This window comes from Ostrinia furnacalis, unplaced genomic scaffold (genome assembly GCF_004193835.3).
Source record: "Ostrinia furnacalis isolate ACB-3 unplaced genomic scaffold, ASM419383v2 OfSCF2049, whole genome shotgun sequence".
NCBI lineage: Eukaryota > Metazoa > Arthropoda > Insecta > Lepidoptera > Crambidae > Ostrinia > Ostrinia furnacalis.
This window is the reverse complement of record NW_021132288.1, coordinates 1,144,133-1,171,744: the sequence shown is the minus strand read 5'-3', so window position 1 is coordinate 1,171,744 and position 27,612 is coordinate 1,144,133. Positions and strand designations below refer to the sequence as shown.

Here is a 27,612-nt window from a genome sequence, read left to right as displayed (position 1 = left end):
GACAATTTTATTTCGATTCAAATTTATTCATAACGCTCGATTTATTGTGGGCAAAAGAAGGAGTGCGCTGCCCGCTCGTTGCCCGCTCCCGCGCCGCTGTTTTCGTGAACCGGTCTATTTGATTTTACGCATAAGATCCTGCCGCTACCGCCGCCGCCCCGCTGCCTGCTAAATTCGAGCCTGAGGCCTAAAATCAGCCTGAGAGTCAGTGTGGATAATAGCCGATGTCATTATCACTGAGCTATAGGACAGGAGTCGAGCAGCACGCCTCGTAGCGCGTGCATGTCGCGCCAGTCGCGCTTGTGCGCGCCGATGGTGACGTCACGGATGCAGCCCTTGAAGTTCTCGCGCCCGCCGTCCGCCCAGTCCGTCGTGCCCTCTGTAATGTGGAGAAGAATGTCATGAATCTGAGATAGCTATGTTCTGAAAGATCCAGATGTAGGGTTTCTTCGTAGAAATAGTGTAAGCGATAGGCATAATGCTTTTCAGTATAAAATACTAGAGAAAGGAGCAAGTACGATGATACCGGCACATATCGGAAATGCTCGACCACTGAGTTTTTGTCATCCGCTTAGTAATGGAGGGAAGTCGAATCTTAACTTCTAACTCCTATGTTCTTCTGATTAATCCCGTTGCGGGTCCAATGTCAATCTTACTTGCCTCTGGGACAAACTTGAGCTTCGCTGGTTGGGTTTTTACTGGCGGTCAAGCTGTAGATCCTGGTTACACAGGAGTTGCAGCTGTAGGAATAGTGCCGTTACCTGGTAGTCCTCAATCAAGCTGTAGTGGGAACGAGAAGTGGGAATTCCCGTTACCTGGCAAGCCCCCTATGTACAGCGGCGCAGGCGCAGAGGGCGGGTCCCCTGCGTCATGTAACGACGAGCTCGGGCCCCGCGTCTATAGACAAGGAGGCGGCGCGCGCGCTGAGCACGTGCCAGGCGCTTAGCCACAACAAGTACAAGTACAGTACCTGTTTTGGTGGATTCTTGGATGGCGCTTTAGGAGTGCATGTGTGGTTTTGTTCCCTAGTCGACCAAGCGCATGTCGTGCCATGCTTGCCCAAACAACTGCACGCAGGAAGATTTAACGAAGGCTACTGACAACGCCACTCTTGTGGCGGAGTTTTGGGCTGATGCTGTGTAACTAGGTTTGTTGTCGACACGGCAAGAAAAGAGTACCTGGTAGTCCCCCTATGTCACTTGCGCGCCGGTCGTCGTCGAGTGTGGACGTCTTTGTCGATCGCTTCGAGGCCGCCGCGTGGGTATCGGGCCGCGAAATTACTGTTTTTTGACACGAAAAGAAGAGAGTACCTGGCAAGCCTCCTATATACAGCGGCGCGGGCGCAGAGGGCGGGTCCCCTGCGTCATGTAACGACGAGGGCGCCGCCCTAAGCTCGGGCCCCGCGTCTATAGACAGGGAGGCGGCGCGCGCGCTGAGCACGTGCCAGGTGCCTAGTCACTAAGTACAGTACCTGATTTGGTGGGGATTCTTGGATGGCGCTTTAGGAGTGCATGTGTGGTTTTGTTCCCCAGTCGACCAAGCGCATGATATCGTGCCCTGCTTGCCCAAACAACTGCACGTAGGAAGATTTAATGAAGGCTACTGACAACGCTGGAAAGCGTAGCGTAGGACGTCCACCCACAAGGTAGACCGACGACCTCATAAAGGTAGCGGGAAGGCGCTGGATGCAGGTCGCCACCAACTGGCTATTGTGGAAATCATTGAGTGAGGCCTATGTTCACCAGTGGATGTCCTACGGCTGAAATGATGATGATGATGACTGACAACGCCACTCTTGTTGCGGAGTTTTGGGCTGACGCTGTGTAGGTTTGTCGACACGTCGTACCTGGCAAGCCTCCTATATACAGCGGCGCGGGCGCAGAGGGCGGGTCCCCTGCGTCATGCAGCGAGGAGGGCGCCGCCCTGAGTTCAGGCCCCGCGTCTATAGACAAGGAGGCGGCGCGCGCGCTGAGCACGTGCCAGGCGCCTAACCACTACAAGGTTACTTAACCTTTGTCACCTGTCATCCGCTTTGCAATATAGGGGAGTGGAACCATAACTTCGATCTCCTATGTTCTTCTGATTAATCCCGTTGCGGGTCCAATGTCAATTTTACTTGCCCCTGGGACAAACTTGAACTTCACTGGTTGGGTTTTTATTGGTAGCGGTCAAGCTGTAGTGGGAAGTCCCGTTACCTGGCAAGCCTCCTATATACAGCGGCGCGGGCGCAGAGGGCGGGTCCCCAGCATCATGTAACGACGAGGGCGCCGCCCTGAGCTCGGGCCCCGCGTCTATAGACAGGGAGGCGGCGCGCGCGCTGAGCACGTGCCAGGCGCCTAGTCACTAAGTACAGTACCTGATTTGGTGGGGATTCTTGGATGGCTCAAACTTGGGAATGCAGTTGTGGTTTTGTTCCCCAGTCGACCAAGCGCATGATGTCGTGCCTTGCTTGCCCAAACTGCACGCGGTAATATTCAATAAAGGCTGCTGACAAATTTGGGCTGAAGCTGTGTATGTTTGTTGTCGACACGGCAAGAAGAAATTACCTGGCAAGCCTCCTATGTACAGCGGCGCGGGCGCAGAGGGCGGGTCCCCTGCGTCATGTAACGACGAGGGCGCCGCCCTAAGCTCGGGCCCCGCGTCGATGGACAGGGAGGCGGCGCGCGCGCTGAGCACGTGCCAGGCGCCGTCGCACAGCGCGCGCCCGCCCGCGCCGCGCGCTTCTACGCGTCCGCGCTCTGCCCCGCCCGCTGAGTAGCGCGTCAGCACCACCTGGGAACACGCCTCGATGTTAACTTCAAATATAAGTTACAGTAGAAATATCGGGTCAGCACTGGTCATTACACAAGTTCAGAATAAAAAACTGGACTACCTAGACTAAATGACCATAGACACGACCTGTACGGCTAGCACGAAAAACTTTCGAGTTCAAATCGTTTGCGTATTCGAATCGCCATCAAAAGATTTAGTACGAAAATTATAACAGCGCACTTGTGAACGTCTCGTAAAGTGAACTTAGTATGAGAAATGATTGCACGAAACTTATTTTGAGAATCAAAATTATCAAATAATCGTTTAATTCGAAGATTGAGTGTCGAATATTGTCGAATACGCAAACGATTCGAAGACGAAAGTTGTTCATGCTAGAGATACTGGTGTCCATGGTGGTCAGGTGCAGTTTTATATCATACACCGAAACCGTTGTAAAGTATCGTAATCTCCAAACGTAGTGATACTAACTGACCGTCTCTGGCTACATTAGATACCTATTGATACATAACAAAAGACGACACTAAATAAACTTAGTTTGTCTTCAAAAATAGAAATAGACTTCGGCTCCCGACATTCACGCCTCACTCACGAGACGTCTTCTATCTCTGTGCACACTCCAGACATCCGTCTAAGCTTGAACTGTGTTTGAGCTCGAGCAGCAGGCAGCACGCCGCCGGGCGAGCCGGTGCGGAACTGAAGCCGCAGCTCCGCCGCCTCCGCGCCCTCGCCCTCAGTACTCACGGCGCCCTCCTCGAGCTCGAGCAGCAGGCCGCGCGCCGCCAGCAGCACGCCGCCGGGCGAGCCGGTGCGGAACTGAAGCCGCAGCTCCGCCGCCTCCGCGCCCTCGCCCGGTGTCCACGCTTCCGCCCATGTTGCGTACGCGTCGCCTGTGAACATAGATTTCTCCGTTAGTAGCTTCTTACAATAGCCACGAGAAGAGTGGAGGTGGACCTATTCTATTTTGCTGGAAACACACGGCATAAGAGACCCAGCGTAATGTAGTGGTCTCACAGAAGTTTTACTTCGCAAAGGTATTTAAAAAAATGTATGCTCAATGTCATTAACAATATGGTGTAATTTAGCCTGTCTCAAGAGTCAAGCACCATTTTGTTGACAAACGTCAGTGATCGGCACTGCGCCGAAGCTATAGGGCTGACTTCGGTAAAATGATGTGACGTGAGGTGCCAAACTGCGGAAAATGGCGGAGGAAATACATGATTTAGCATGAATTATCATGAATAATATTAACTACTTATTTACCTCTTAGTGTCTTTAGGCAACTTAAAAAAAGTACATTCTGTGTTTTTATTATTATTTAGGCAGTTAAATACTGCACAGTCTAGTACACCATTTTCTTTATTTTCTTCCATCATACACAAGAATACGCGTGCGTGAGTCAATGTTCGCTCGTATGTGAGGCCTTGTCGAATAGTATCCTGTAGGTGGGCCATCGTGCGTGTTTTGTTTTCGATGTAAACTCGCGGAGATGAACAGGCCTGCTAGTACTTCCGATAAGCGCTAGCGTTCGACAGTCGCTCAGCATTAACATCACGTTATTTACCTTAACAAATTTGTGCGCCTCGTCAATACTGCGTAGGCGCTGGCTGGTGAAACGATGACGCTTAAAAGACTCATTGGGGGGCCCCTTAATTCATTAATCCAATAGAGAAATATTAGGTAACGAGACCTCTATAGTTCTCACCACTGGATTTCTAGGAGATCCAAAGGTGTACATTTTGCCTACACAGGATCTGTGTAAGCTTGAGCGCAAATAAATTCAACTAGTAAAGACCAAGTTTGTCCCACGGGAAAAGTTAAGACGTTATATTCGTTACCAGCGAAGTAAGCAGCTTAGCACTTTGTTGGACAGTACAATTTAAGAATTACTTCCCAAATGACACTACTTATTCACATACCTTGCCTTTGGGATCAGTTTCAATATTGAACTAATAAAAACTATGACGTCTGTTGGCGTTTTGTCGTATCATACTTTGCTACCTGAACGCTCGTGTACTGTCCATCAATGTGTAAGTGAAGGCTATCTTTATTCCGGGAATAATTAACTTTAAAAAAAAAAATAAAACCGACTTCAAATGCGTGAACACAAAAAAAACTAAAAATTAAAAAAAAGTTCTACCCTTGGGGGTGAAATATTTTCTTCAAATTCGCATGAAACCACCCTTTTGATAATACCTATTCAACAAAAAAATAATCGTTCAAATTGGTTCATAATCGGCGGAGATATTGCGTATAAAAAAGTTCATCCCCAATTTTCCACCCTTGGGGGTTGTTTTTTCTATTTTTAAATTTAAATGGGACCACCCTTGAGGTATTACCTATACGCCGAAAAAATATTTGTTCAAATCGGTTCATAATTGGCGGAGTTATCGCGTAACAAACATAGAAAAAAAAACATACGGGTCGAATTGAGAACCTCTTCCTTTTTTGAAGTCGGTTGAAAAGTTAAACTTACCAGCGAAGTAAGCAGCCTGCTCTATGTTGGGGAAGCACTGCCCGCCGGCGTGCTGCGCGCGCGCCAGGTCCTCGGCGCGCCCGTTGACCGCCACGCGCCGCACGCAGCCCACCAGCCCGCCCGCGCGCACGATCTGAGGGAGAAGCGTTCAAAATAATCTATACAGGATGTTAGGTAAATGGGTATATGAGCCGACACTAGCCCATGTTAACATGGGCATATAAACGGTATGGTGAAGTCAGAAATTTGATATCATCATTTTAATTTTTTTAATTTGCATACAAAATAAATTTTATAAAATCCGATTTGTATGAAAAAAAAATAATTAAAATGAAGATATTAATTTTCTGACTTCACCATACCATTTATATGACCATGTTAACATGGGCTAGTGTCGGCTCATATACCCATTTACCTAACACCCTGTAGTCTGGTCAGCGAAACTCACGTCCGAAATACCGCAGTGTCTCAAGACAAAAGTCTTCGAGCAGTGTNATTTTGCCTACACAGGATCTGTGTAAGCTTGAGCGCAAATAAATTCAACTAGTAAAGACCAAGTTTGTCCCACGGGAAAAGTTAAGACGTTATATTCGTTACCAGCGAAGTAAGCAGCTTAGCACTTTGTTGGACAGTACAATTTAAGAATTACTTCCCAAATGACACTACTTATTCACATACCTTGCCTTTGGGATCAGTTTCAATATTGAACTAATAAAAACTATGACGTCTGTTGGCGTTTTGTCGTATCATACTTTGCTACCTGAACGCTCGTGTACTGTCCATCAATGTGTAAGTGAAGGCTATCTTTATTCCGGGAATAATTAACTTTAAAAAAAAAAATAAAACCGACTTCAAATGCGTGAACACAAAAAAAACTAAAAATTAAAAAAAAGTTCTACCCTTGGGGGTGAAATATTTTCTTCAAATTCGCATGAAACCACCCTTTTGATAATACCTATTCAACAAAAAAATAATCGTTCAAATTGGTTCATAATCGGCGGAGATATTGCGTATAAAAAAGTTCATCCCCAATTTTCCACCCTTGGGGGTTGTTTTTTCTATTTTTAAATTTAAATGGGACCACCCTTGAGGTATTACCTATACGCCGAAAAAATATTTGTTCAAATCGGTTCATAATTGGCGGAGTTATCGCGTAACAAACATAGAAAAAAAAACATACGGGTCGAATTGAGAACCTCTTCCTTTTTTGAAGTCGGTTGAAAAGTTAAACTTACCAGCGAAGTAAGCAGCCTGCTCTATGTTGGGGAAGCACTGCCCGCCGGCGTGCTGCGCGCGCGCCAGGTCCTCGGCGCGCCCGTTGACCGCCACGCGCCGCACGCAGCCCACCAGCCCGCCCGCGCGCACGATCTGAGGGAGAAGCGTTCAAAATAATCTATACAGGATGTTAGGTAAATGGGTATATGAGCCGACACTAGCCCATGTTAACATGGGCATATAAACGGTATGGTGAAGTCAGAAATTTGATATCATCATTTTAATTTTTTTAATTTGCATACAAAATAAATTTTATAAAATCCGATTTGTATGAAAAAAAAAATAATTAAAATGAAGATATTAATTTTCTGACTTCACCATACCATTTATATGACCATGTTAACATGGGCTAGTGTCGGCTCATATACCCATTTACCTAACACCCTGTAGTCTGGTCAGCGAAACTCACGTCCGAAATACCGCAGTGTCTCAAGACAAAAGTCTTCGAGCAGTGTGTGTTGCCAGTGATTGTATATGGATCTGAAACGCGGTCGCTTACTATGGGCCTCATAAGAAGGCTCAAGGTCACCTAAAGGGCGATGGAGCGGGCTATGCTTGGAGTTTCCCTGCGTGATCGAATCAGAAATGAGGAGATCCGCAGGAGAACCAAAGTGACCGATATAGCTCGCAGAATTGCTAAAATCAAGTGGCAGTGGGCGAGGCACATAGCTCGTAGAGACGATGGCCGTTGGGGCAGAAAAATTCTCGAGTGGCGACCACGGGCTGGAAGACGTAGCGTGGGCAGGCCTCCTACTAGGTGGACTGACGATCTGGTAAAGGTCGCGGGAAGAGCCTGGATGCGGGCAGCGCAGGACCGCGCATTGGAAAACCTTAAAGGAGGCCTTTGTCCAGCAGTGGACGTCATTTGGCTGAAACGAACGAACGAACTGGTCAGCGAGCATGTAGAATGTTGTCCAATGACCCCAAGCTACCCATCCTTATCGCTCCCGTCGCACAGTCGCGACAGCAATATAATTACGCGCTAGCGATAAGGATGGGTAGCTTGGGGACATTGGACAAAATTCTAAATTCTACGTGCTGTGAGCACGACCGGGCTTTAGAATGAGAAATTTTAGTCGCCTTTTCCCACTTATGACGAGTAAGCGTCAAATTACCGACTATTTGTCGCTCAAGAAATATACAGTTGATAGCATATCAAACTAAACACTGTTGTATCTCATGAAGTTACATTACAATAACTTCCAAGTGCCAGTTGGCAACAAAAATGTTTATATATTAGTCTGATATGATTGTATAAATTCTGAGTTAATATAAGAGATCCTATAAATAGTTGATCGTTTGCTCTTTGCTACAAAGGACTTTCTCCAGTAGCTTGAGGTAGCTGGAAAAAAGTGATATTCTTTGTGCGGTCCAAATTCTAACTACATAGTTGTCTTTGCATCGCATTTGCACAATCAAGAATACAACGCTAAAATTACCAGACTTGACATCTCATTAAGTGTGATGTTTCTTGAGATAGTTACATAGTAGGAGCTTACTCGGCCGAAGGATAACAGCCGTTTATCAACTCGGAGCTTTGCCTGTATACAGGGTGGAAACGATAAGTGATCTCATTCGATTATTTCTAAACTATACAGGATATCAAAAAACTTGTTACTGATCCTGAAAGTGCTTCACAAGCTCTATCCAACGGTACCAATAATAAGTTACAAAATAAACTGGATCTATCCGGAAATTCCAAATTTCCAGCTTCCTAATTCTGTAACCTATTACTGATGCCGTTTAAAAGAGCTCGGGAAGCACTTTCAGGATCAGTAACCAGTTTACAGATATCTTGTATAGTTTAGAAATAATCAAGTGAGATCACTTATCGTTTCCACCCTGTAGATCACATAACTATAGCAGTATAAACTCTCTTAGTTTTTGGTTTTTGATTCTGTTTAGTTTTGTGTTATTAATGTTTTCTTTTTTTTTCTCTCTTTTTTGTCCTGTTGCGCGACTTCTTGGCTGGTAGCCTCAATATGGTCCCGGTCAAGAGGGCGCGCAATCCGCAATCTTCATCGTGTTGGTTCCCGCTGAAAACCAGCTTCTCGACATGGCGCTTGTTATGTCGCGAATATAGCTGAGCGGATGCCTCATCAGCATAGCTTGTAGTTTAATGTTATATGTACTGTATTTTTATTTTATTTTTCTACGCTGAATAAAGTATTCTTATTCTTATTCTTACCGAGTTGGGCAGCGTGTGCGGCGCGGGCGGCGCGCTCAGCCCGCCCACGAGCAGGCGGTGCGCGCGCGCCAGGGCGGGCGCGTGCGCGGTGGCGGCCGCGCTGCCCGACGACAGAGACAGCCGCGAGCGAGACACGCGCACTGTCACCTGCAAGATCAAGCAATCGTTTTTAACAACTGATATTTTTTTTAATCCAAAACGAGGAAGCTCTTGGCCTGTATCTCACCTGATGGTAAGTGATGATCAGGCCGAAGGTGGAAGCGAGCATCACCCGGAATCCTCCACCACAGAGGAACTGGCTATCTTACCTCTAACTGCCGGAACACAACAATACTGTTATGTTGTTATGGCGACATACTTAGGTAAGATGGTGGTAGCTAGCCAGGCGGACTTGGAATAAGCCCTACCACCAACCAAACCGAACAGAAAATTCTGCCCCCACTGGGAATCGAACCCGGCACCTCTGCGTCTGAAGCAGGTAGTCTAACCACTAGACCACAGAGGCGGTTATTTAAGACTTGTAGACGTTTGAAACGCCATTAAGACAACACAAAAGGTTGTAGCGCCCAAGTTAAATATTTTAGGTGTTATGGTGTTAATATTGTTATCACGGTTTTACAGTCCGTATCTTTCTCTCTTTTCTTATCTGTGTTACTTCTGATATTTATTTTTAGACCCTAACTAATTTTAGTCAACAAGTTGATACTTTCGTCACATGACGAATATTAAACACCTTCAAATCAATGAGGGCTATAGTTTTAGCGCTCACCAGTATGCGCCACTGTAGAGTAAGGTCCTGTCACTTGCTAGTAGCGAAGACAGTGGCACCAACTGGTGAGCGCTAAAGTGGTAGGAGGACTATCGCATTTGCACTCATCAAGATGGCGCCACTGTAGAGTAAGGTCCTGTCAATCGCCAGGGGTGCCAACTGTTAAGTATAAAAACGATAGCCCTCATTGGACCTGCATCGATCTTAATTGATTTATCTTACTAAAGTTATTATTATTAAAACTTATGATACAATAATTATTCCCTATCGTGAGCCAGAAAACGTGTTTTACTCACGGGTGTCCAAGTGCCGTCAGCGACGTATGCATCGAGCGTGAGCTCCCGGCGGCGGCGGCCGCGCGCCACGAGTCGCAGCTTGCCCTCGCGGATCATCAGCGCCAAGTAGTGCTTTGGTTTCGCTTTGGAGCCCTGCGAAAATAACACACTATTACTAATTCTATTTCTCTCTTCAATATCAGCCTCCGAAATAACCAGATGCACTTATTACTGATAATTCCATTTCTTTCGTCGTAATCAGCCTTCGGAATGACCGGCTGCATATACAAAACAGGTATAAAACTCATTTAAACTGGTGGATGCAAAAACGGTAACCTGTTGGATAAGATTAGAAGTAAATGGGTCCCAAATGGAGACTATGTCTCAGCAAACGTAGTATAGGACATTCATGTATTTGAAACAGGGCTTTAAGAAAATATTTGGCAGCAGTTAGATGGAAAAGATGGAACATTGTGTTTTGTAGTGTTTCTTGGGGAAAACTTACGCCCAACAGGAGTTCGTATAAAGCCGGGTCCAGACGGGTGTAACGCGTAATGTAATGTATCGTGTAATGTAGTGGAAATAGTATGGGCAGCATTTTACCTGTAATGCTCGTAGTGCCGTCCTGTCCACACGTAAAATTCGTGTTACATTACACATTAGGTACACCCGTCTTGACTAGAGATGTAAATTGGCAAAATCTGACCGGTCACGATGGTCTAATACCATAAATGACTGGTCAAAAACGGTCAAATTCAGTCAATTTGACTCAATATTACTGTACTAGTTACCACCGAATAATTTATTTAATTAGGTACCCAATTTTTATGAAATTTTAAATGAAGGAACGTTATTTTTTGTTTTTGACCGTTTTTGACCAATTTGACCGTAAATGGACGGTCAGTCAAATTCAGACGCATTAGTCATTTTCAACACTAGACACTAGTCTTGACCCAGCTTAAGGTAAGGAGTACGTCCAGGAGCGAACTGCCATTGAATGACTGTAAATAAGCTTAAAAATCGTGAGGACTAGTGGACTCACCGGCAATAACAATAGTAATCCTTCAGGCCTAAATGTGCGCAATTGCAGCGTGATGACGAGCTCCTTAGCCTTCGGCGGCAGACGCACGGCCGCGTGACTCCAGCGCGCGTCGCCGAACTTTACCGCACCCGCTTCTACCGTGTATGATGACGTCTGGAATGATAAATTAAACCCACTTGAACCGTAAACTTAATCAATGGGACACTGCGAATTGTCAGATGGCGTATCGTTTCATTCGTCAATAAAAGTTTAATGTTGCACACGTTAGATTTTTGTTCACGAATACCTCCTCTTCTAATTATTATTTTTGTGTTTAGTTTGTTACTGAAGCCAGTCATGAACCATTAAAACGGAAATTTAAAAAATACGGCATGTCGCCACAGAAGTATTAAATCGGAAAGAATCCAACAAGGTGAGATAAACTTTGCGGTGCGTCACAGCAGCAGTGGTATTGCGCCCACACTTCAGATTTAATGCAGAACTACGGAGCAGTAACGATTGGTAATATCAACGCTTGTATGGCATCTATCTTACTAGAATTATTTCCAATCGGTTAAAAACATCATTTACAACATCTTCGTGATCTCTTGTCACAACTCACACGATAACAAAGACATCCTTTGTAAATAACATTGGCAACGCCATACCAGAGTAAATACAAAATGAGTAGGTTATCTTCATAGAAACGCACCGGGCGCGGTTTGTATGTGAGCGCGGTAATACGTATGCGGCGCGCACGCACACATTGACAAAATTTTGCGTGGATTAGCGGGGTGTTGTGCCGAATTTTGTCAGTGTGTGCGTGCGCGCCGCCTACAAACCGCGCCCGGTGCGTTTCTATGAAGATAACCTACTCATTTTGTATTTACTCTGGTATGGCGTTGCCAATGTTATTTACAAAGGATGTCTTTGTTATCGTGTGAGTTGTGACAAGAGATCACGAAGATGTTGTAAATGATGTTTTTAACCGATTGGAAATAATTCTAGTAAGATAGATGCCATACAAGCGTTGATATTACCAATCGTTACTGCTCCGTAGTTCTGCATTAAATCTGAAGTGTGGGCGCAATACCACTGCTGCTGTGACGCACCGCAAAGTTTATCTCACCTTGTTGGATTCTTTCCGATTTAATACTTCTGTGGCGACATGCCGTATTTTTTAAATTTCCGTTTTAATGGTTCATGACTGGCTTCAGTAACAAACTAAACACAAAAATAATAATTAGAAGAGGAGGTATTCGTGAACAAAAATCTAACGTGTGCAACATTAAACTTTTATTGACGAATGAAACGATACGCCATCTGACAATTCGCAGTGTCCCATTGATTAAGTTTACGGTTCAAGTGGGTTTAATTTATCATTCCAGACGTCATCATACACGGTAGAAGCGGGTGCGGTAAAGTTCGGCGACGCGCGCTGGAGTCACGCGGCCGTGCGTCTGCCGCCGAAGGCTAAGGAGCTCGTCATCACGCTGCAATTGCGCACATTTAGGCCTGAAGGATTACTATTGTTATTGCCGGTGAGTCCACTAGTCCTCACGATTTTTAAGCTTATTTACAGTCATTCAATGGCAGTTCGCTCCTGGACGTACTCCTTACCTTAAGCTGGGTCAAGACTAGTGTCTAGTGTTGAAAATGACTAATGCGTCTGAATTTGACTGACCGTCCATTTACGGTCAAATTGGTCAAAAACGGTCAAAAACAAAAAATAACGTTCCTTCATTTAAAATTTCATAAAAATTGGGTACCTAATTAAATAAATTATTCGGTGGTAACTAGTACAGTAATATTGAGTCAAATTGACTGAATTTGACCGTTTTTGACCAGTCATTTATGGTATTAGACCATCGTGACCGGTCAGATTTTGCCAATTTACATCTCTAGTCAAGACGGGTGTACCTAATGTGTAATGTAACACGAATTTTACGTGTGGACAGGACGGCACTACGAGCATTACAGGTAAAATGCTGCCCATACTATTTCCACTACATTACACGATACATTACATTACGCGTTACACCCGTCTGGACCCGGCTTTATACGAACTCCTGTTGGGCGTAAGTTTTCCCCAAGAAACACTACAAAACACAATGTTCCATCTTTTCCATCTAACTGCTGCCAAATATTTTCTTAAAGCCCTGTTTCAAATACATGAATGTCCTATACTACGTTTGCTGAGACATAGTCTCCATTTGGGACCCATTTACTTCTAATCTTATCCAACAGGTTACCGTTTTTGCATCCACCAGTTTAAATGAGTTTTATACCTGTTTTGTATATGCAGCCGGTCATTCCGAAGGCTGATTACGACGAAAGAAATGGAATTATCAGTAATAAGTGCATCTGGTTATTTCGGAGGCTGATATTGAAGAGAGAAATAGAATTAGTAATAGTGTGTTATTTTCGCAGGGCTCCAAAGCGAAACCAAAGCACTACTTGGCGCTGATGATCCGCGAGGGCAAGCTGCGACTCGTGGCGCGCGGCCGCCGCCGCCGGGAGCTCACGCTCGATGCATACGTCGCTGACGGCACTTGGACACCCGTGAGTAAAACACGTTTTCTGGCTCACGATAGGGAATAATTATTGTATCATAAGTTTTAATAATAATAACTTTAGTAAGATAAATCAATTAAGATCGATGCAGGTCCAATGAGGGCTATCGTTTTTATACTTAACAGTTGGCACCCCTGGCGATTGACAGGACCTTACTCTACAGTGGCGCCATCTTGATGAGTGCAAATGCGATAGTCCTCCTACCACTTTAGCGCTCACCAGTTGGTGCCACTGTCTTCGCTACTAGCAAGTGACAGGACCTTACTCTACAGTGGCGCATACTGGTGAGCGCTAAAACTATAGCCCTCATTGATTTGAAGGTGTTTAATATTCGTCATGTGACGAAAGTATCAACTTGTTGACTAAAATTAGTTAGGGTCTAAAAATAAATATCAGAAGTAACACAGATAAGAAAAGAGAGAAAGATACGGACTGTAAAACCGTGATAACAATATTAACACCATAACACCTAAAATATTTAACTTGGGCGCTACAACCTTTTGTGTTGTCTTAATGGCGTTTCAAACGTCTACAAGTCTTAAATAACCGCCTCTGTGGTCTAGTGGTTAGACTACCTGCTTCAGACGCAGAGGTGCCGGGTTCGATTCCCAGTGGGGGCAGAATTTTCTGTTCGGTTTGGTTGGTGGTAGGGCTTATTCCAAGTCCGCCTGGCTAGCTACCACCATCTTACCTAAGTATGTCGCCATAACAACATAACAGTATTGTTGTGTTCCGGCAGTTAGAGGTAAGATAGCCAGTTCCTCTGTGGTGGAGGATTCCGGGTGATGCTCGCTTCCACCTTCGGCCTGATCATCACTTACCATCAGGTGAGATACAGGCCAAGAGCTTCCTCGTTTTGGATTAAAAAAAATATCAGTTGTTAAAAACGATTGCTTGATCTTGCAGGTGACAGTGCGCGTGTCTCGCTCGCGGCTGTCTCTGTCGTCGGGCAGCGCGGCCGCCACCGCGCACGCGCCCGCCCTGGCGCGCGCGCACCGCCTGCTCGTGGGCGGGCTGAGCGCGCCGCCCGCGCCGCACACGCTGCCCAACTCGGTAAGAATAAGAATAAGAATACTTTATTCAGCGTAGAAAAATAAAATAAAAATACAGTACATATAACATTAAACTACAAGCTATGCTGATGAGGCATCCGCTCAGCTATATTCGCGACATAACAAGCGCCATGTCGAGAAGCTGGTTTTCAGCGGGAACCAACACGATGAAGATTGCGGATTGCGCGCCCTCTTGACCGGGACCATATTGAGGCTACCAGCCAAGAAGTCGCGCAACAGGACAAAAAAGAGAGAAAAAAAAAGAAAACATTAATAACACAAAACTAAACAGAATCAAAAACCAAAAACTAAGAGAGTTTATACTGCTATAGTTATGTGATCTACAGGGTGGAAACGATAAGTGATCTCACTTGATTATTTCTAAACTATACAAGATATCTGTAAACTGGTTACTGATCCTGAAAGTGCTTCCCGAGCTCTTTTAAACGGCATCAGTAATAGGTTACAGAATTAGGAAGCTGGAAATTTGGAATTTCCGGATAGATCCAGTTTATTTTGTAACTTATTATTGGTACCGTTGGATAGAGCTTGTGAAGCACTTTCAGGATCAGTAACAAGTTTTTTGATATCCTGTATAGTTTAGAAATAATCGAATGAGATCACTTATCGTTTCCACCCTGTATACAGGCAAAGCTCCGAGTTGATAAACGGCTGTTATCCTTCGGCCGAGTAAGCTCCTACTATGTAACTATCTCAAGAAACATCACACTTAATGAGATGTCAAGTCTGGTAATTTTAGCGTTGTATTCTTGATTGTGCAAATGCGATGCAAAGACAACTATGTAGTTAGAATTTGGACCGCACAAAGAATATCACTTTTTTCCAGCTACCTCAAGCTACTGGAGAAAGTCCTTTGTAGCAAAGAGCAAACGATCAACTATTTATAGGATCTCTTATATTAACTCAGAATTTATACAATCATATCAGACTAATATATAAACATTTTTGTTGCCAACTGGCACTTGGAAGTTATTGTAATGTAACTTCATGAGATACAACAGTGTTTAGTTTGATATGCNATTAAGTGTACATCGAAATGATTTTCATAGCAATGTCTTATTGTTAGAAGTTATACCTTATTGTTAGAAAAATAAATTAATACTTATACATTTTTATATTTTACTTGGAAGAAGATATGACTCTAACAACACTTATGTACACTTTATTTGAATAAATCGCCAAATATACCACCGCGGAGACCCCAATCGCGTCTCTGCGTGCCATTGAATCGTATGAGCGTATGGATTTTTTGCGTTATTTTTCACAATTTCCATTTTTAAAAATTACCTATCGATAGCTTACTTTATTCTGATGAATAAATGTCATTACAAGTTTTTCTCTAAAACTGATAATTTGGCTAGAAAAAAATATTTTCTATCCACGCAGTACGCCGGCAGCGTTCGGATCGGATATAATGACGTCATCGTCCCCGCGCCGCCGGGCGGTCAGTGAACTTTTTTAGTAATTTGGCCATAACTTCGTCAATTTTTGTCGTAGAACAAAAATTTTTGCACTGTGTATTAAGGATTTCTTAGCCCTATAAATCTGCATTCACAGCTAAAAATCGAAATGATCCTCATTCTCATTTTTGCCATGATGGACAACTCACAACATTGAAGTGTGCCATATCATTATGACGTTTACAGCAGGATGCTACTATTAATGCTGGAATATTAGTTTCGATTTCTTATAATTCACGTTTCAGTATCGTTGGACTTACTATATCGAGACTTGAGATTGACGTCACGTTTCTTGCGCAAATTAATAGAGGCTGTTCGGCGGTGCAATAACTTTCATCTATCTTCGGCTTCAACTTTATATATTATAGATCACATAGATCTGTGGTTCTAGACAAAGTGCACACTTTGGGCACAAAAATGGTCAAAAGGCCTTTTTTTTGTATTAAGTTTTGACGGATTCGATTTCCGATTGGAACAAAAAGTGCAACTTGTCTAGAGGGCTGACATAGTTAAGTATAGTGCATGTACGATCTTTGAACGTACAATTAATTTAGGTTGTTTATGTCAGCAATACGCGCCGACCGCGGCGCGGTGGCATCAACTTACAGCAAACTTTATTTCGATATTTAATTGATTTTACATTTAGTGTTTATTCGGTCACCAAACCAACCACACGTAATCACTCATACCTTTTCACCATTTTAACCTAAGTAGTTTAGACATTGTAATAGTGTTAGTTATTGCAATAAACTCTTTGTCATAGCAACCAGTGACTTTCCATCCACCATTCCTTTCTTTGAGTGTGCGTACCGTACAGTGCAAGTGTAAACTGTCTCTTACCGAGTTGGGCAGCGTGTGCGGCGCGGGCGGCGCGCTCAGCCCGCCCACGAGCAGGCGGTGCGCGCGCGCGAGGGCGGGCGCGTGCGCGGTGGCGGCCGCGCTGCCCGATGACAGAGACAGCCGCGAGCGAGACACGCGCACTGTCACCTGCAAGAATAACACCCGTATTCACGACCGTGGCAATGGGCAGGGCACATAGTACGCAGAACTGACGGCCGATGGGGCAGCAAGGTTCTGGAATGGACGTCCACCTACAAGGTGGACTGACGACATCGTAAAGGTGGCAGGGAAGCGCTGGATGCAGGCTGCTACCAACGTGGAAAGCATTAGAGGAGGCCTATGTTCAGCAGTGGACGTCCTATGGCTGAAATGATGATGATGATTCACAAACGATGCTTGCTTAAGTGAAGCAGCAAATCGAACGCACAGCGTTGAATAGAGCTCCGTGATTGGTTCGCACGTGACCCTGTGTGTCCACGCGCACTTTGAGACCTCATAGTGACGTTTGTGTATACCTACGGGCGTAAGTAATATTGGGGTTGAGTGATAAGTATTACAACAGGGCAGATATTATGTACCATCCTAGACTGCATCCCATTTAACACCAGGTTCGATTGTAGTCAAAAACTTGCCTAGTTATGCATGAAAAAAAAAAACTGCTGTGGGAAATACAAATAGTGGGCGTTTGGAAAGCTATGAAAATAGTCCAAAAGATTGCAGCCTAAGTTGAAACTCTCTTCAGCAATATGGCGCTAACATTGTTATAGATCGTTTCATCCACGAAGACGCGCCCCACCACTTTTTGGTTCGCACCCCACGCTTCCCCCCACCAAAAAGTGGCGGGGCGCATCCTCGTGGATGAAACGATCTATCTATACATATAAGTATGGTTACACAACCGACTACACAGACTATAAATGCCTTTTCTAAATAAATCATCTTTTCAAGACCCCCAACTCGTCATCAATTAACAAGTTGATGTACTTTCATTAAACGGGAGGGTGTCCCTTTCATAAATTCCTTTTAATTTAGATCAGACATCGTCACATTACTTGTTTTGGTCCTGCACCGATCTTAATTTCTTTACCTTGCTGAAACTTTAGCTTTTATTATTTTCCAAATTGAAAATATAGGATAATAATAATTATTCCCAATTATAAGCCAGAAAATAAGTGCAACTTACGGGAGTCCAGGTGCCGTCAGCGACGTATGCATCGAGCGTGAGCTCGCGACGGCGACGACCGCGCGCCACGAGTCGCAGCTTGCCCTCGCGGATCATCAGCGCCAGGTAATGTTTTGGTTTCGCTTTGGAGCCCTGCGAAAATAACACACTACTTTATTATTACTACTAATCTATTTTTCCATTTCTCTCATCATTATCAACATCCGGAACGACCGGTTGCAAATGTAAGTCATTTAACTTGTGGATGCATTAATAATAGCCTGTTTTATAAGATTGGAAGTAGCTTATGAGGACTAAATTAATGGAAAAACAAGCTGAAATGGTAGTGGGCCAGCCATATCTGTCGGATGGAGTAAATGGATCTCTCAGCAAACATAGCATAGGACGTAAGTAGTTTGATGGTTTACAGCTTCAAGAAAATAGATAGCTGACAGCAACTAAGATGAAAAAATGGAACATTGTGTTTTGTGTTTCTTGAGAGAGGCAGAAATAGTTTGATATTGGCTCAAGGAGCTTGAAAAGTAAGTAATGTTAGGTGTACCTACGTTAAATTGCCATTGGCTGTTGACAAGCTTGAAAAGCTGGATCAAAGGAGGATCGGTACACTCACCGGCAATAACAATAGTAATCCTTCAGGCCTAAATGTGCGCAATTGCAGCGTGATGACGAGCTCCTTAGCCTTGGGCGGCAGGCGCACAACCGCGTGGCTCCAGCTTGCGTCGCCGAACTTTACTGCACCCGCTTCTACCGTGTATGATGACGTCTGGAATGACGAATTAAACTTGTGAAGAAAAAGTTCAACGTATCTTAACTTCACCCATACAAAGATGTCCTTCTTCTTTGTGATTGATTTTATAGAATCAAATATTCTGCGGGAACTCAAATATTTAGCGTAACGTTCATTAGTAAAATTACCAATGATGTGTTTTCGTTTCTATGAATTAGGTAGTAGGTATATTAAGAAATAATATTTAAAAAATAATTTAACGACGCTAGATAAACAGAGATTTCATGAATTTTTTACTGGCTTATCATTATTTCACGATAATGTAGGTATAGCTACTTACTTGTAGATTATCGTGAAATAAGGAGTAATTTTATGGGTCGTATTTTCCGCGATAAGCCCATACATTTGTCGTCTAAAATCATCGATAAGATTTTATCACGGCGCATATCCTAGCCCGGCTGATGTCGATAAAGGTCATTAATATCACACACCAGAGTTGCGACCTCCTCTCAGCTGTTGGTCTCTCCTCCAGTGGCGGCGTAGCATGGGTTGGCACCCGGGGCGATCACACAAAATACGTTTATCAGTCCGTACTAGTCGCGTCAAGTATGGTAAATTACTACGTACTAGGTGGAATAGGTATTTGGATCAATTATTAATAAATACTTGGAATAGGTGCACCTAGTATCAAATTTACCTAGTATAACCCATGTCATGTCATGCCCTGAGTGCCCAAGCAACTGCACTCAGGAGGATTTGATGAGTGCTACTGACAACGCCACTCTTGTGGCGGAGTTTTGGGCTGACACTGTGTAGGTTTGTTGTCGACACGAAAAGAAGAAGTAATAACCCATCTCTAATCTGCGCGACTTGTGTCACCCCCTGATGCTTGGCACCCGGGGCGGACCGCCGCTTCTGCCCTCCTCCCCGATATTAGTTCGTCATACCTTGGTGCAGCCCGCGTCGGCGGCGTCGGGCGCGGCCTGCAGCGCGCGGGGCGCGGGGCGCGCGGGCGGCGGCGCGTGCGCGCGGCCCAACCTCGCCGACGACCAGTTCACCGCCGACTCGAAGCCTACCAGCCTGGAACGAAAAACAAGTCATGAAGACCAATGGCGGAGTAGCATGGGTTGGTACCCGTCATAAGACCCCAGTCACCCCCAAGAATGGTCTGGTGCCCCCCCTAGGATTTTTCCGATTCGAAGATGAAAGATGGGACTTCTTGGCGGGAATCTGAAGTGTCATGTTAGTGGTTTTGTTTCATTTCCTCAAAATCGTGTTTGGGCCGTTATTAATGTGTAATAATGGTGGATTATTAACCATTGAGTGTTCGTGAACGTGCACGAGTGTGGGCGAGTGAAGCAAAACAGTGCATCGTGATTCTTCTGGTTCTCTCAAGTTGTCCATAGGAGGTCTCAGTAAAGCACCACAACTTTACTGAGACTCAAAGGGTGGGAAGGAGTATCATCTATCATCCTTCATTATATCATTACTTGGTCTCATTTTGTAACTCGTATCACATAAATACTTGAAAATGGCACAAATCAAGTCGACCTCGACGTGTATTGCCAACATCATCAAAAAAGAAGAAGAAGAAAATGAAAGATGTTAGCGCCAGTGAGTACTAATCTGCGCGACTATTGTCACCTCCTGATGCTTGGCACCCGGGGCGGACCGCTAGTGATGAAGTGATCCGCAGCCCTCAAATTCATAGCTAACGTTAAGTACAGTGCACACTAAAATTACTATGAAAACTTAAGAAGATATTTTTTTAAATATAGCAAGTGAACTTACGTGCGTACACTTCAAGAATTTGACTGTACTGAGAAAACACAGTCATTCACACACGTATGACTCTTCAGTCTGCATTGCAAATAAACCTGATACCGATACAACTGTCTAAGTTGTGCTGTATTCCTGATTTTCGTATTTTAATAGTTGTCATGTTATAGGAGTCTAAGTGGTCGCCATGGCGGAAATCGATCGAATGAATCAATCACACACTGTTAACTATCCATTTCCGTTTTTTCTTTCGTTCTAATCAAATGGTGATTCTTTGCGATAGAACGAGACGACATGACAGGCAATGGATAGTTAACACTGTGGCCGATGGTACCTACATTAAAAAAATCACTGCGCTTACTACCTACTAACTTACGAAAAAAAAATAACCCATATACCCAAATCGTCTACTCACTGTGCGTCCACAATAAAGTCAGCCACAGTCCCCGTGAAGCCAGGAGACGCGAAGTCCGGTACCTCCGCCCCCGCTTCCCCCGCGCCGCCAATAAACAAGCCGCGAGCGCGTGCGGGGTAGGCGTTGCCGGCAAGCGTGCCGCCCGCCACCTTCTCTTCGTCTACCCACAGCTCTAGCTGAAAACAAGCCATTGTATAATCATACTATAAAGATACCTGTTTGTATTAATAATGTAAAGAGCTGAATAAAGAAAAATAAAATAGAAATACCAGTTCTTGGGGTCTAATATGGATAAAGGCAGAACGTATTGACTGTCCCTTTGATCTAGTAAGAATTGGACCCTTGAAAAAGAGGCTGACAATAATAACTGAGTTTCTTGCGCTGCTTCTTCTCAGCACTGGCCCATTTATTGGGATTAAGTAAATGAGTTTTATGAGTTCAATAACTTTCTTTTCTCAACGAGTCTGAGATGCCTATACAATCAAGGTTGGAAATCACGTATTTTTTAATGAAAATATACGACCCTTTTTTAATTCATCCTTAAATTATCTGTAATCACCTGTTTATGAGCTCGGATGACTCGTACAGAGTACAGCCGTCCATCGTCGAATCTTGTTCCATTTGTGCGCAGCTTAAGTTCCGCCTTCCCAGCTGCTGCGATCACTTCTAAATCGCCTGGAAATATTATTACAAATATCAGCAATGTGTTGCAGTTAGTACCTAATCTACCAATGACATACATAGTTCTAATAAATTAACAATGACCAATCAAAACCAGATTCTCCATCAATCCATCATCCGATGGATGGATTTTTGAATCAATTTTTTTTATCCACTACGAGGAAGCTCTTGGCCTCCTGACTTAGAACAAGCCCTACCACCAACCAAACCGAACAGAAAAATCTGCCCCCACTGTGAATCAAACCCGGGACCTCTGCGTCTGAAGCAGGTGGTCTTACCACTAGACCACAGAGGCGGTATTTTAAAAAGTTGTGCAGTAGAATTCAGTAGATTTTGTTCATAAGATCAGCATCCGGCTTCAAAATCAAAAAATCAAAATCAAAAATATTTATTCAGTTTAGACCACAAGTGGCACTTATGACTTCCTTTCTTGCCCCTCTATAGCAGATGGTCGATACAACAGCAAGCCGTCGGGTGCGCGCGCGCGGAAGGACAGCCAGCGGGATATAGCCGTTGCCTTGAAATGACTTACCATCAACTAGTCGCAGCACCAAGTAATGCTTGTCATCGGCGTCTGGCTTCACTTCTTTCCCCTCTATAGCAGATGGTCGATACAACAGCAAGCCAACAGGTGCGCGTGCACAGAAGGACAACCCGAGCGTGCAAGCTGGATGTAGCCACCGCTTTCCAGTATGACTTACCATCAACCAGCCGTAGCCCAGGTAATGCTTGTCATCAGCGCCTGGCTTCCCTTCCTGCCCCTCTATAGCAGACGGTCGATACAACAGCAAGCCGTCTGCTGCACGCGAGTGGAAGGACAGCCCGAGCGCGCCAGCTAGATATAGCCGCCGCCTTGAAATGACTTGCCATCAAATTAACCTATTTATCAGCGTCTGGTTTCCCTTCCTTCCAGGATAACTTACCATCAACCAGTCTCAACACCAGGTAATGCTTGTCATCAGCATCTGGCTTCCCTTCCTGCCCCTCTATAGCAGATGGTCGATACAACAGTAAGCCGTCTGGTGCACCCGCGCGGAAGGACAACCAGAGCGTGCAAGCTGGATATAGCCGCTGCCTTGAAATGACTTACCATCAACCAGCCGTAGCACCAAGTAATGCTTGTCATCAGCGTCTGGCTTCCCTTCCTGCCCCTCTATAGCAGACGGTCGATACAACAGCAAGCCGTCGGGTGCGCGCGAGCGGAAGGATAGTCCTAACGCGGCGCGGCGGCGGAGCGCGGGCGCAGCTAGTTCGATGTAGCCGGTGCCTTCCAGGATGGCTGAGCGGAGCACCTGAAAACGGTATTGTTGATGTATAATCTCCCACTTTCAAAATACAGTTAGAAAATATAAACAATGTAGTGAGCCAGTACTCCAAAATTCCGCAGTGCCAGCTTTGAATGAAATGTACATTGTCAGCAGTTCTACATTGAGATGGTTTTGGAATTCCTATCAACCATATGATACCACCATGAAGCCACCTTGTACAAGCTTTATTTAGTTTATTTAGCCCGTTCATAATGATGAGAGGAACAGTATACATTATGCACAACACCAGTGACATCTGACGAGACAATGTAGCACCAAGTTCCGCCAACTCATCCTATTCTCGCAAGTCGGCTCCACTCCATATCTTGTGGGCGTGTCAAGTATGTTGTACCCCTCGCGGTCCACAGTCAGCGCTCCTAGACACCCCAGTAGCGGCGGAGCGGTTCCGGCGTGGTCGGCGGCGCCGGGGGGCAGGCCGCCGACCCACGAGCGCGTGGCGCTGAGGTCAAGCAGACTAGTGACATCTGACGGGGCAATGTAGCGCCAAAGAACTGGCAACTCACCCTATTATCACACGTCGGCTCCACTCCATATCTTGTCGGCGTGTCAAGTATGTTATATCCCTCGCGGTCCACAGTCAGCGCTCCTAGACAGCCCAGTAATGGCGGCGCAGTCCCGGCGTGGTCGGCGGCGCCGGGGGGCAGCCCGCCGACCCAGTAGCGCGCGTTGCTAAGGTCAGGCAGACTAGTGACATCTGACGGGACAATGTAGCACTAAACAACTGCCAACTCACCCTATTCTCACAAGTTGGCTCCACTCCGTACCGCGTCGGCGTGTCAAGTATGTTATATCCCTCGCGGTCAACCGTGAGCGCTCCTAAGCACCCTAGCAACGGCGGCGCGGTTCCGGCGTGGTCGGCGGCGCCGGGGAGCAGCCCGCCGACCCAGTAGCGCGCGGCGCTGAGGTCGGGCAGAATAGTGACATCTGACGAGGCAATGTAACACCAAAGAACTGCCAACTCACCCTATTCTCGCAAGTCGGCTCCACTCCATATCTTGTCGGCGTGTCAAGTATGTTGTACCCCTCGCGGTCCACAGTAAGCGCTCCTAAGCACCCCAGTAGCGGCGGCGCAGTTCCGGCGCCAGGCAAACTAGTGACATCTGACGGGACAATGTAGCACTAAACAACTGCCAACTCACCCTATTCTCACAAGTTGGCTCCACTCCGTACCGCGTCGGCGTGTCAAGTATGTTATATCCCTCGCGGTCCACAGTGAGCGCTCTTAAGCACCCTAATAGCGGCGGCGCGGTTCCGGCGTGGTCGGCGGCGCCGGGGGGCAGGCCGCCGACCCAGTAGCGCGCGTTGCTGAGGTCAGGCAGACTAGTGACATCTGACGGGACAATGTAGCGCTAAAGAAACAAGTGCCAACTCACCCTATTTTCACACGTCGGCTCCACCCCGTACCGCGTCGGCGTGTCAAGTATATTGTACCCCTCGCGGTNTGAGATATTATCTTTGTCTGCGTCGAACGTATTCTTTAAAAAGAGGTGACGTGAGGTCCCTTTGATTTTCTTCTTTTGCCGGCGGCGCCAGCCGGCCGCCCCACGTTGGGCGCCACTATTAAATTAAGGGTTACAGATATATTATTGTAAATTATATTTTTAACCGATCCTACTAATATTATAAATACAAAAGTTTGGATGTCTGGATGTTTGTTACTCTTTCACGCAAAAACTACTGAACGGATTTTGTTGAAACTTTACAGTATTATGTTTTTAACCCATTTATATTTACTCTGGCCATACCTTGGTGCAGCCCGCGTCGGCGGCGCCGGGCGCGGCCTGCAGCGCGCGGGGCGCGGGGCGCGCGGGCGGCGGCGCGTGCGCGCGGCCTAACCTCGCCGACGACCAGTTCACCGCCGACTCGAAGCCTACCAGCCTGGAACGAAAAACAAGTCATGAAGACCAATGGCGGAGTAGCATGGGTTGGTACCCGTCATAAGACCCCAGTCACCCCCAAGAATGGTCTGGTGCCCCCCCTAGGATTTTTCCGATTCGAAGATGAAAGATGGGACTTCTTGGCGGGAATCTGAAGTGTCATGTTAGTGGTTTTGTTTCATTTCCTCAAAATCGTGTTTGGGCCGTTATTAATGTGTAATAATGGTGGATTATTAACCATTGAGTGTTCGTGAACGTGCACGAGTGTGGGCGAGTGAAGCAAAACAGTGCATCGTGATTCTTCTGGTTCTCTCAAGTTGTCCATAGGAGGTCTCAGTAAAGCACCACAACTTTACTGAGACTCAAAGGGTGGGAAGGAGTATCATCTATCATCCTTCATTATATCATTACTTGGTCTCATTTTGTAACTCGTATCACATAAATACTTGAAAATGGCACAAATCAAGTCGACCTCGACGTGTATTGCCAACATCATCAAAAAAGAAGAAGAAGAAAATGAAAGATGTTAGCGCCAGTGAGTACTAATCTGCGCGACTATTGTCACCTCCTGATGCTTGGCACCCGGGGCGGACCGCTAGTGATGAAGTGATCCGCAGCCCTCAAATTCATAGCTAACGTTAAGTACAGTGCACACTAAAATTACTATGAAAACTTAAGAAGATATTTTTTTAAATATAGCAAGTGAACTTACGTGCGTACACTTCAAGAATTTGACTGTACTGAGAAAACACAGTCATTCACACACGTATGACTCTTCAGTCTGCATTGCAAATAAACCTGATACCGATACAACTGTCTAAGTTGTGCTGTATTCCTGATTTTCGTATTTTAATAGTTGTCATGTTATAGGAGTCTAAGTGGTCGCCATGGCGGAAATCGATCGAATGAATCAATCACACACTGTTAACTATCCATTTCCGTTTTTTCTTTCGTTCTAATCAAATGGTGATTCTTTGCGATAGAACGAGACGACATGACAGGCAATGGATAGTTAACACTGTGGCCGATGGTACCTATATTAAAAAAATCACTGCGCTTACTACCTACTAACTTACGAAAAATAAATAACCCATATACCCAAATCGTCTACTCACTGTGCATCCACAATAAAGTCAGCCACGGTCCCCGTAAATCCTGGAGCCGCGAAGTCCGGTACCTCCGCCCCCTCTTCCCCCGCGCCGCCAATAAACAAGCCGCGTGCGCGCGCAGGGTAGGCGTTGCCGGCCAGGGTACCTCCCGCCACCTTCTCTTCGTCTACCCACAGCTCTAGCTGAAAACAAGCCATTGTATGTCATACCAGTTCTTGGGTCCTAACATGGCAAAAACAGAACGTATTGCGACAAGAATGGAGGCCACGTACCGGAAAACGCACCGTGGGACGTCCACCCACAAGGTGGACCGACGACCTGATAAAGGTAGCAGGAAGGCGCTGGATGCAGACCGCTACCAACCGTGCGATGTGGAAGTCATTGGTGGAGGCATATGTATAGCAGTGGACGTCCTGTGGCTGAAATGATGATGATTGCGACTGTGCCTTTGATCCAGTAAGAATCGCATTAAAGATTGTAAACCTTGAAAAAGAGGCTGACAATTGTAACTGAATTTCTTGCGCTGCTTCTTCTCAGCACTGGCCCATTTATTGTCCCGAAGCAGTGGTAGGGTTACGGGTACTGGGACGTGTAAAAGTGCTTTTTAAAAGCCTATTTGCAAAAATAATGAGTTTTTTTTGGGGTTTTATAAATGACTCTCTCTTCTTAACGAGTCTGCGATTTGATTTACAATTACAACCTTGATTGTATAGGAAATCATATACTTTTCTCATCTAAATAAGCTACCCTTTCTTATTTATCCTTAAACTATATCTGTAATCACCTGTTTGTGAGCTCGGATGAGTCGTACAGAGTACAGGCGTCCATCGTCGAACCTCGTTCCGTTAGTCCGCAGCTTCAGTTCTGCCTTCCCAGCAGCTGCTTTCACTTCTAAATCGCCTATAAACATAACACACATTTTTCTATAGAAAATTCACTAGTGCATTGCAGTCATACAAATGAATCACAATACTTAATTGGTAGGTAGTTGTACGACCAATCAATGACGACTCGTTTTTATACTTAGGAGTTAGCACCACTGGCGATTGACATGGCCCTACTATACAGTGGCGCCATCTTGGTGAGTGCAAATTAATGCAATAATTCCCCTACCGATTCAGCGGTCACCAGTTGGTGCCACTGTCTTTGCTACTGGCAAGTGATCTTACTCTACAGTAGCACCGACTGATGAGCGCTAAAACGATAGCCCTCATTGACATATTTTTATGAGTTTTCAAACACGCTCGATGTAGCCGCAGTCTGTCAGGATGACTTACCATCAACCAGCCTCAGCATAAGGTAATGCTTATCATTGGCTTGCCTTCCTACCCTTCTATAGTAGCAGGTCGATACAGCAGCAAGCCGTCGGGTGCGCGCGCGCGGAAGGACAGCACGAGCGCGCCAGCTAAATATAGCCGCCGCCTTCAAATGACTTACCATCAACCAGCCGTAGCACCAAGTAATGCTTGTCATCAGCGTCTGGCTTCCCTTCCTGCCCCTCTATAGCAAATGGTCGATACAACAGCAAGCCGTCGGGTGCGCGCGCGCGGATTGGCAGCACTTGAAATGACCAACCATCAACCATACTCATCAGAGTCTGGTTTCCATTCCGTCCAGGATAACTTACCATCAACAAGCCGCAGTACTAAGTAATGCTTGTCATCAGTGTCTGGTTTCCCTTCCTGCCCCTCTATAGCAGACGGTCGATACAACAGCAAGCCATCAGGTGCGCGTGTACAGAAGGACAACCCGAGCGTGCAAGCTGGATGTAGCCACCGCTTTCCAGGATGACT

The 27,612-nt window shown here is 45.5% G+C and overlaps 1 protein-coding gene across 1 annotated transcript; it reads right to left on the bottom strand.

Moving 5' to 3' along the window:
* Nucleotides 1-114: 114 nt before the first annotated feature.
* LOC114354401 (laminin subunit alpha-1-like) lies at nucleotides 115-27,404 on the bottom strand. The gene is made up of 11 exons (XM_028306771.1): nucleotides 27,257-27,404; nucleotides 26,604-26,719; nucleotides 25,826-26,001; nucleotides 24,579-24,711; nucleotides 10,795-10,947; nucleotides 9,774-9,905; nucleotides 8,709-8,855; nucleotides 6,481-6,613; nucleotides 3,514-3,659; nucleotides 2,547-2,772; nucleotides 115-379 (listed from the first exon to the last, which is right to left on the bottom strand). The coding sequence occupies exons 1-11, from the start codon at nucleotides 27,402-27,404 to the stop codon at nucleotides 234-236; spliced, it is 1,656 nt and encodes a 551-aa protein (XP_028162572.1). The 3' UTR covers nucleotides 115-233.
* Between the last annotated feature and the right edge of the window lie 208 nt (nucleotides 27,405-27,612).

What these genes read in the sequence shown, in the direction of transcription:
- LOC114354401 (XM_028306771.1), bottom strand. Translation starts at nt 27,404, where the DNA reads ATGGTTGATGGTTGGTCATTTCAAGTGCTGCCAATCCGCGCGCGCGCA. An exon ending in CCGACGCGGGCTGCACCAAG is followed by an intron (nt 10,948 to 24,578) that starts GTATGGCCAGAG and finishes TTATCATTCCAG; the next exon opens with ACGTCATCATACACGGTAGA. An exon ending in CGCACACGCTGCCCAACTCG is followed by an intron (nt 6,614 to 8,708) that starts GTAAGAATAAGA and finishes CTTCTCCCTCAG; the next exon opens with ATCGTGCGCGCGGGCGGGCT.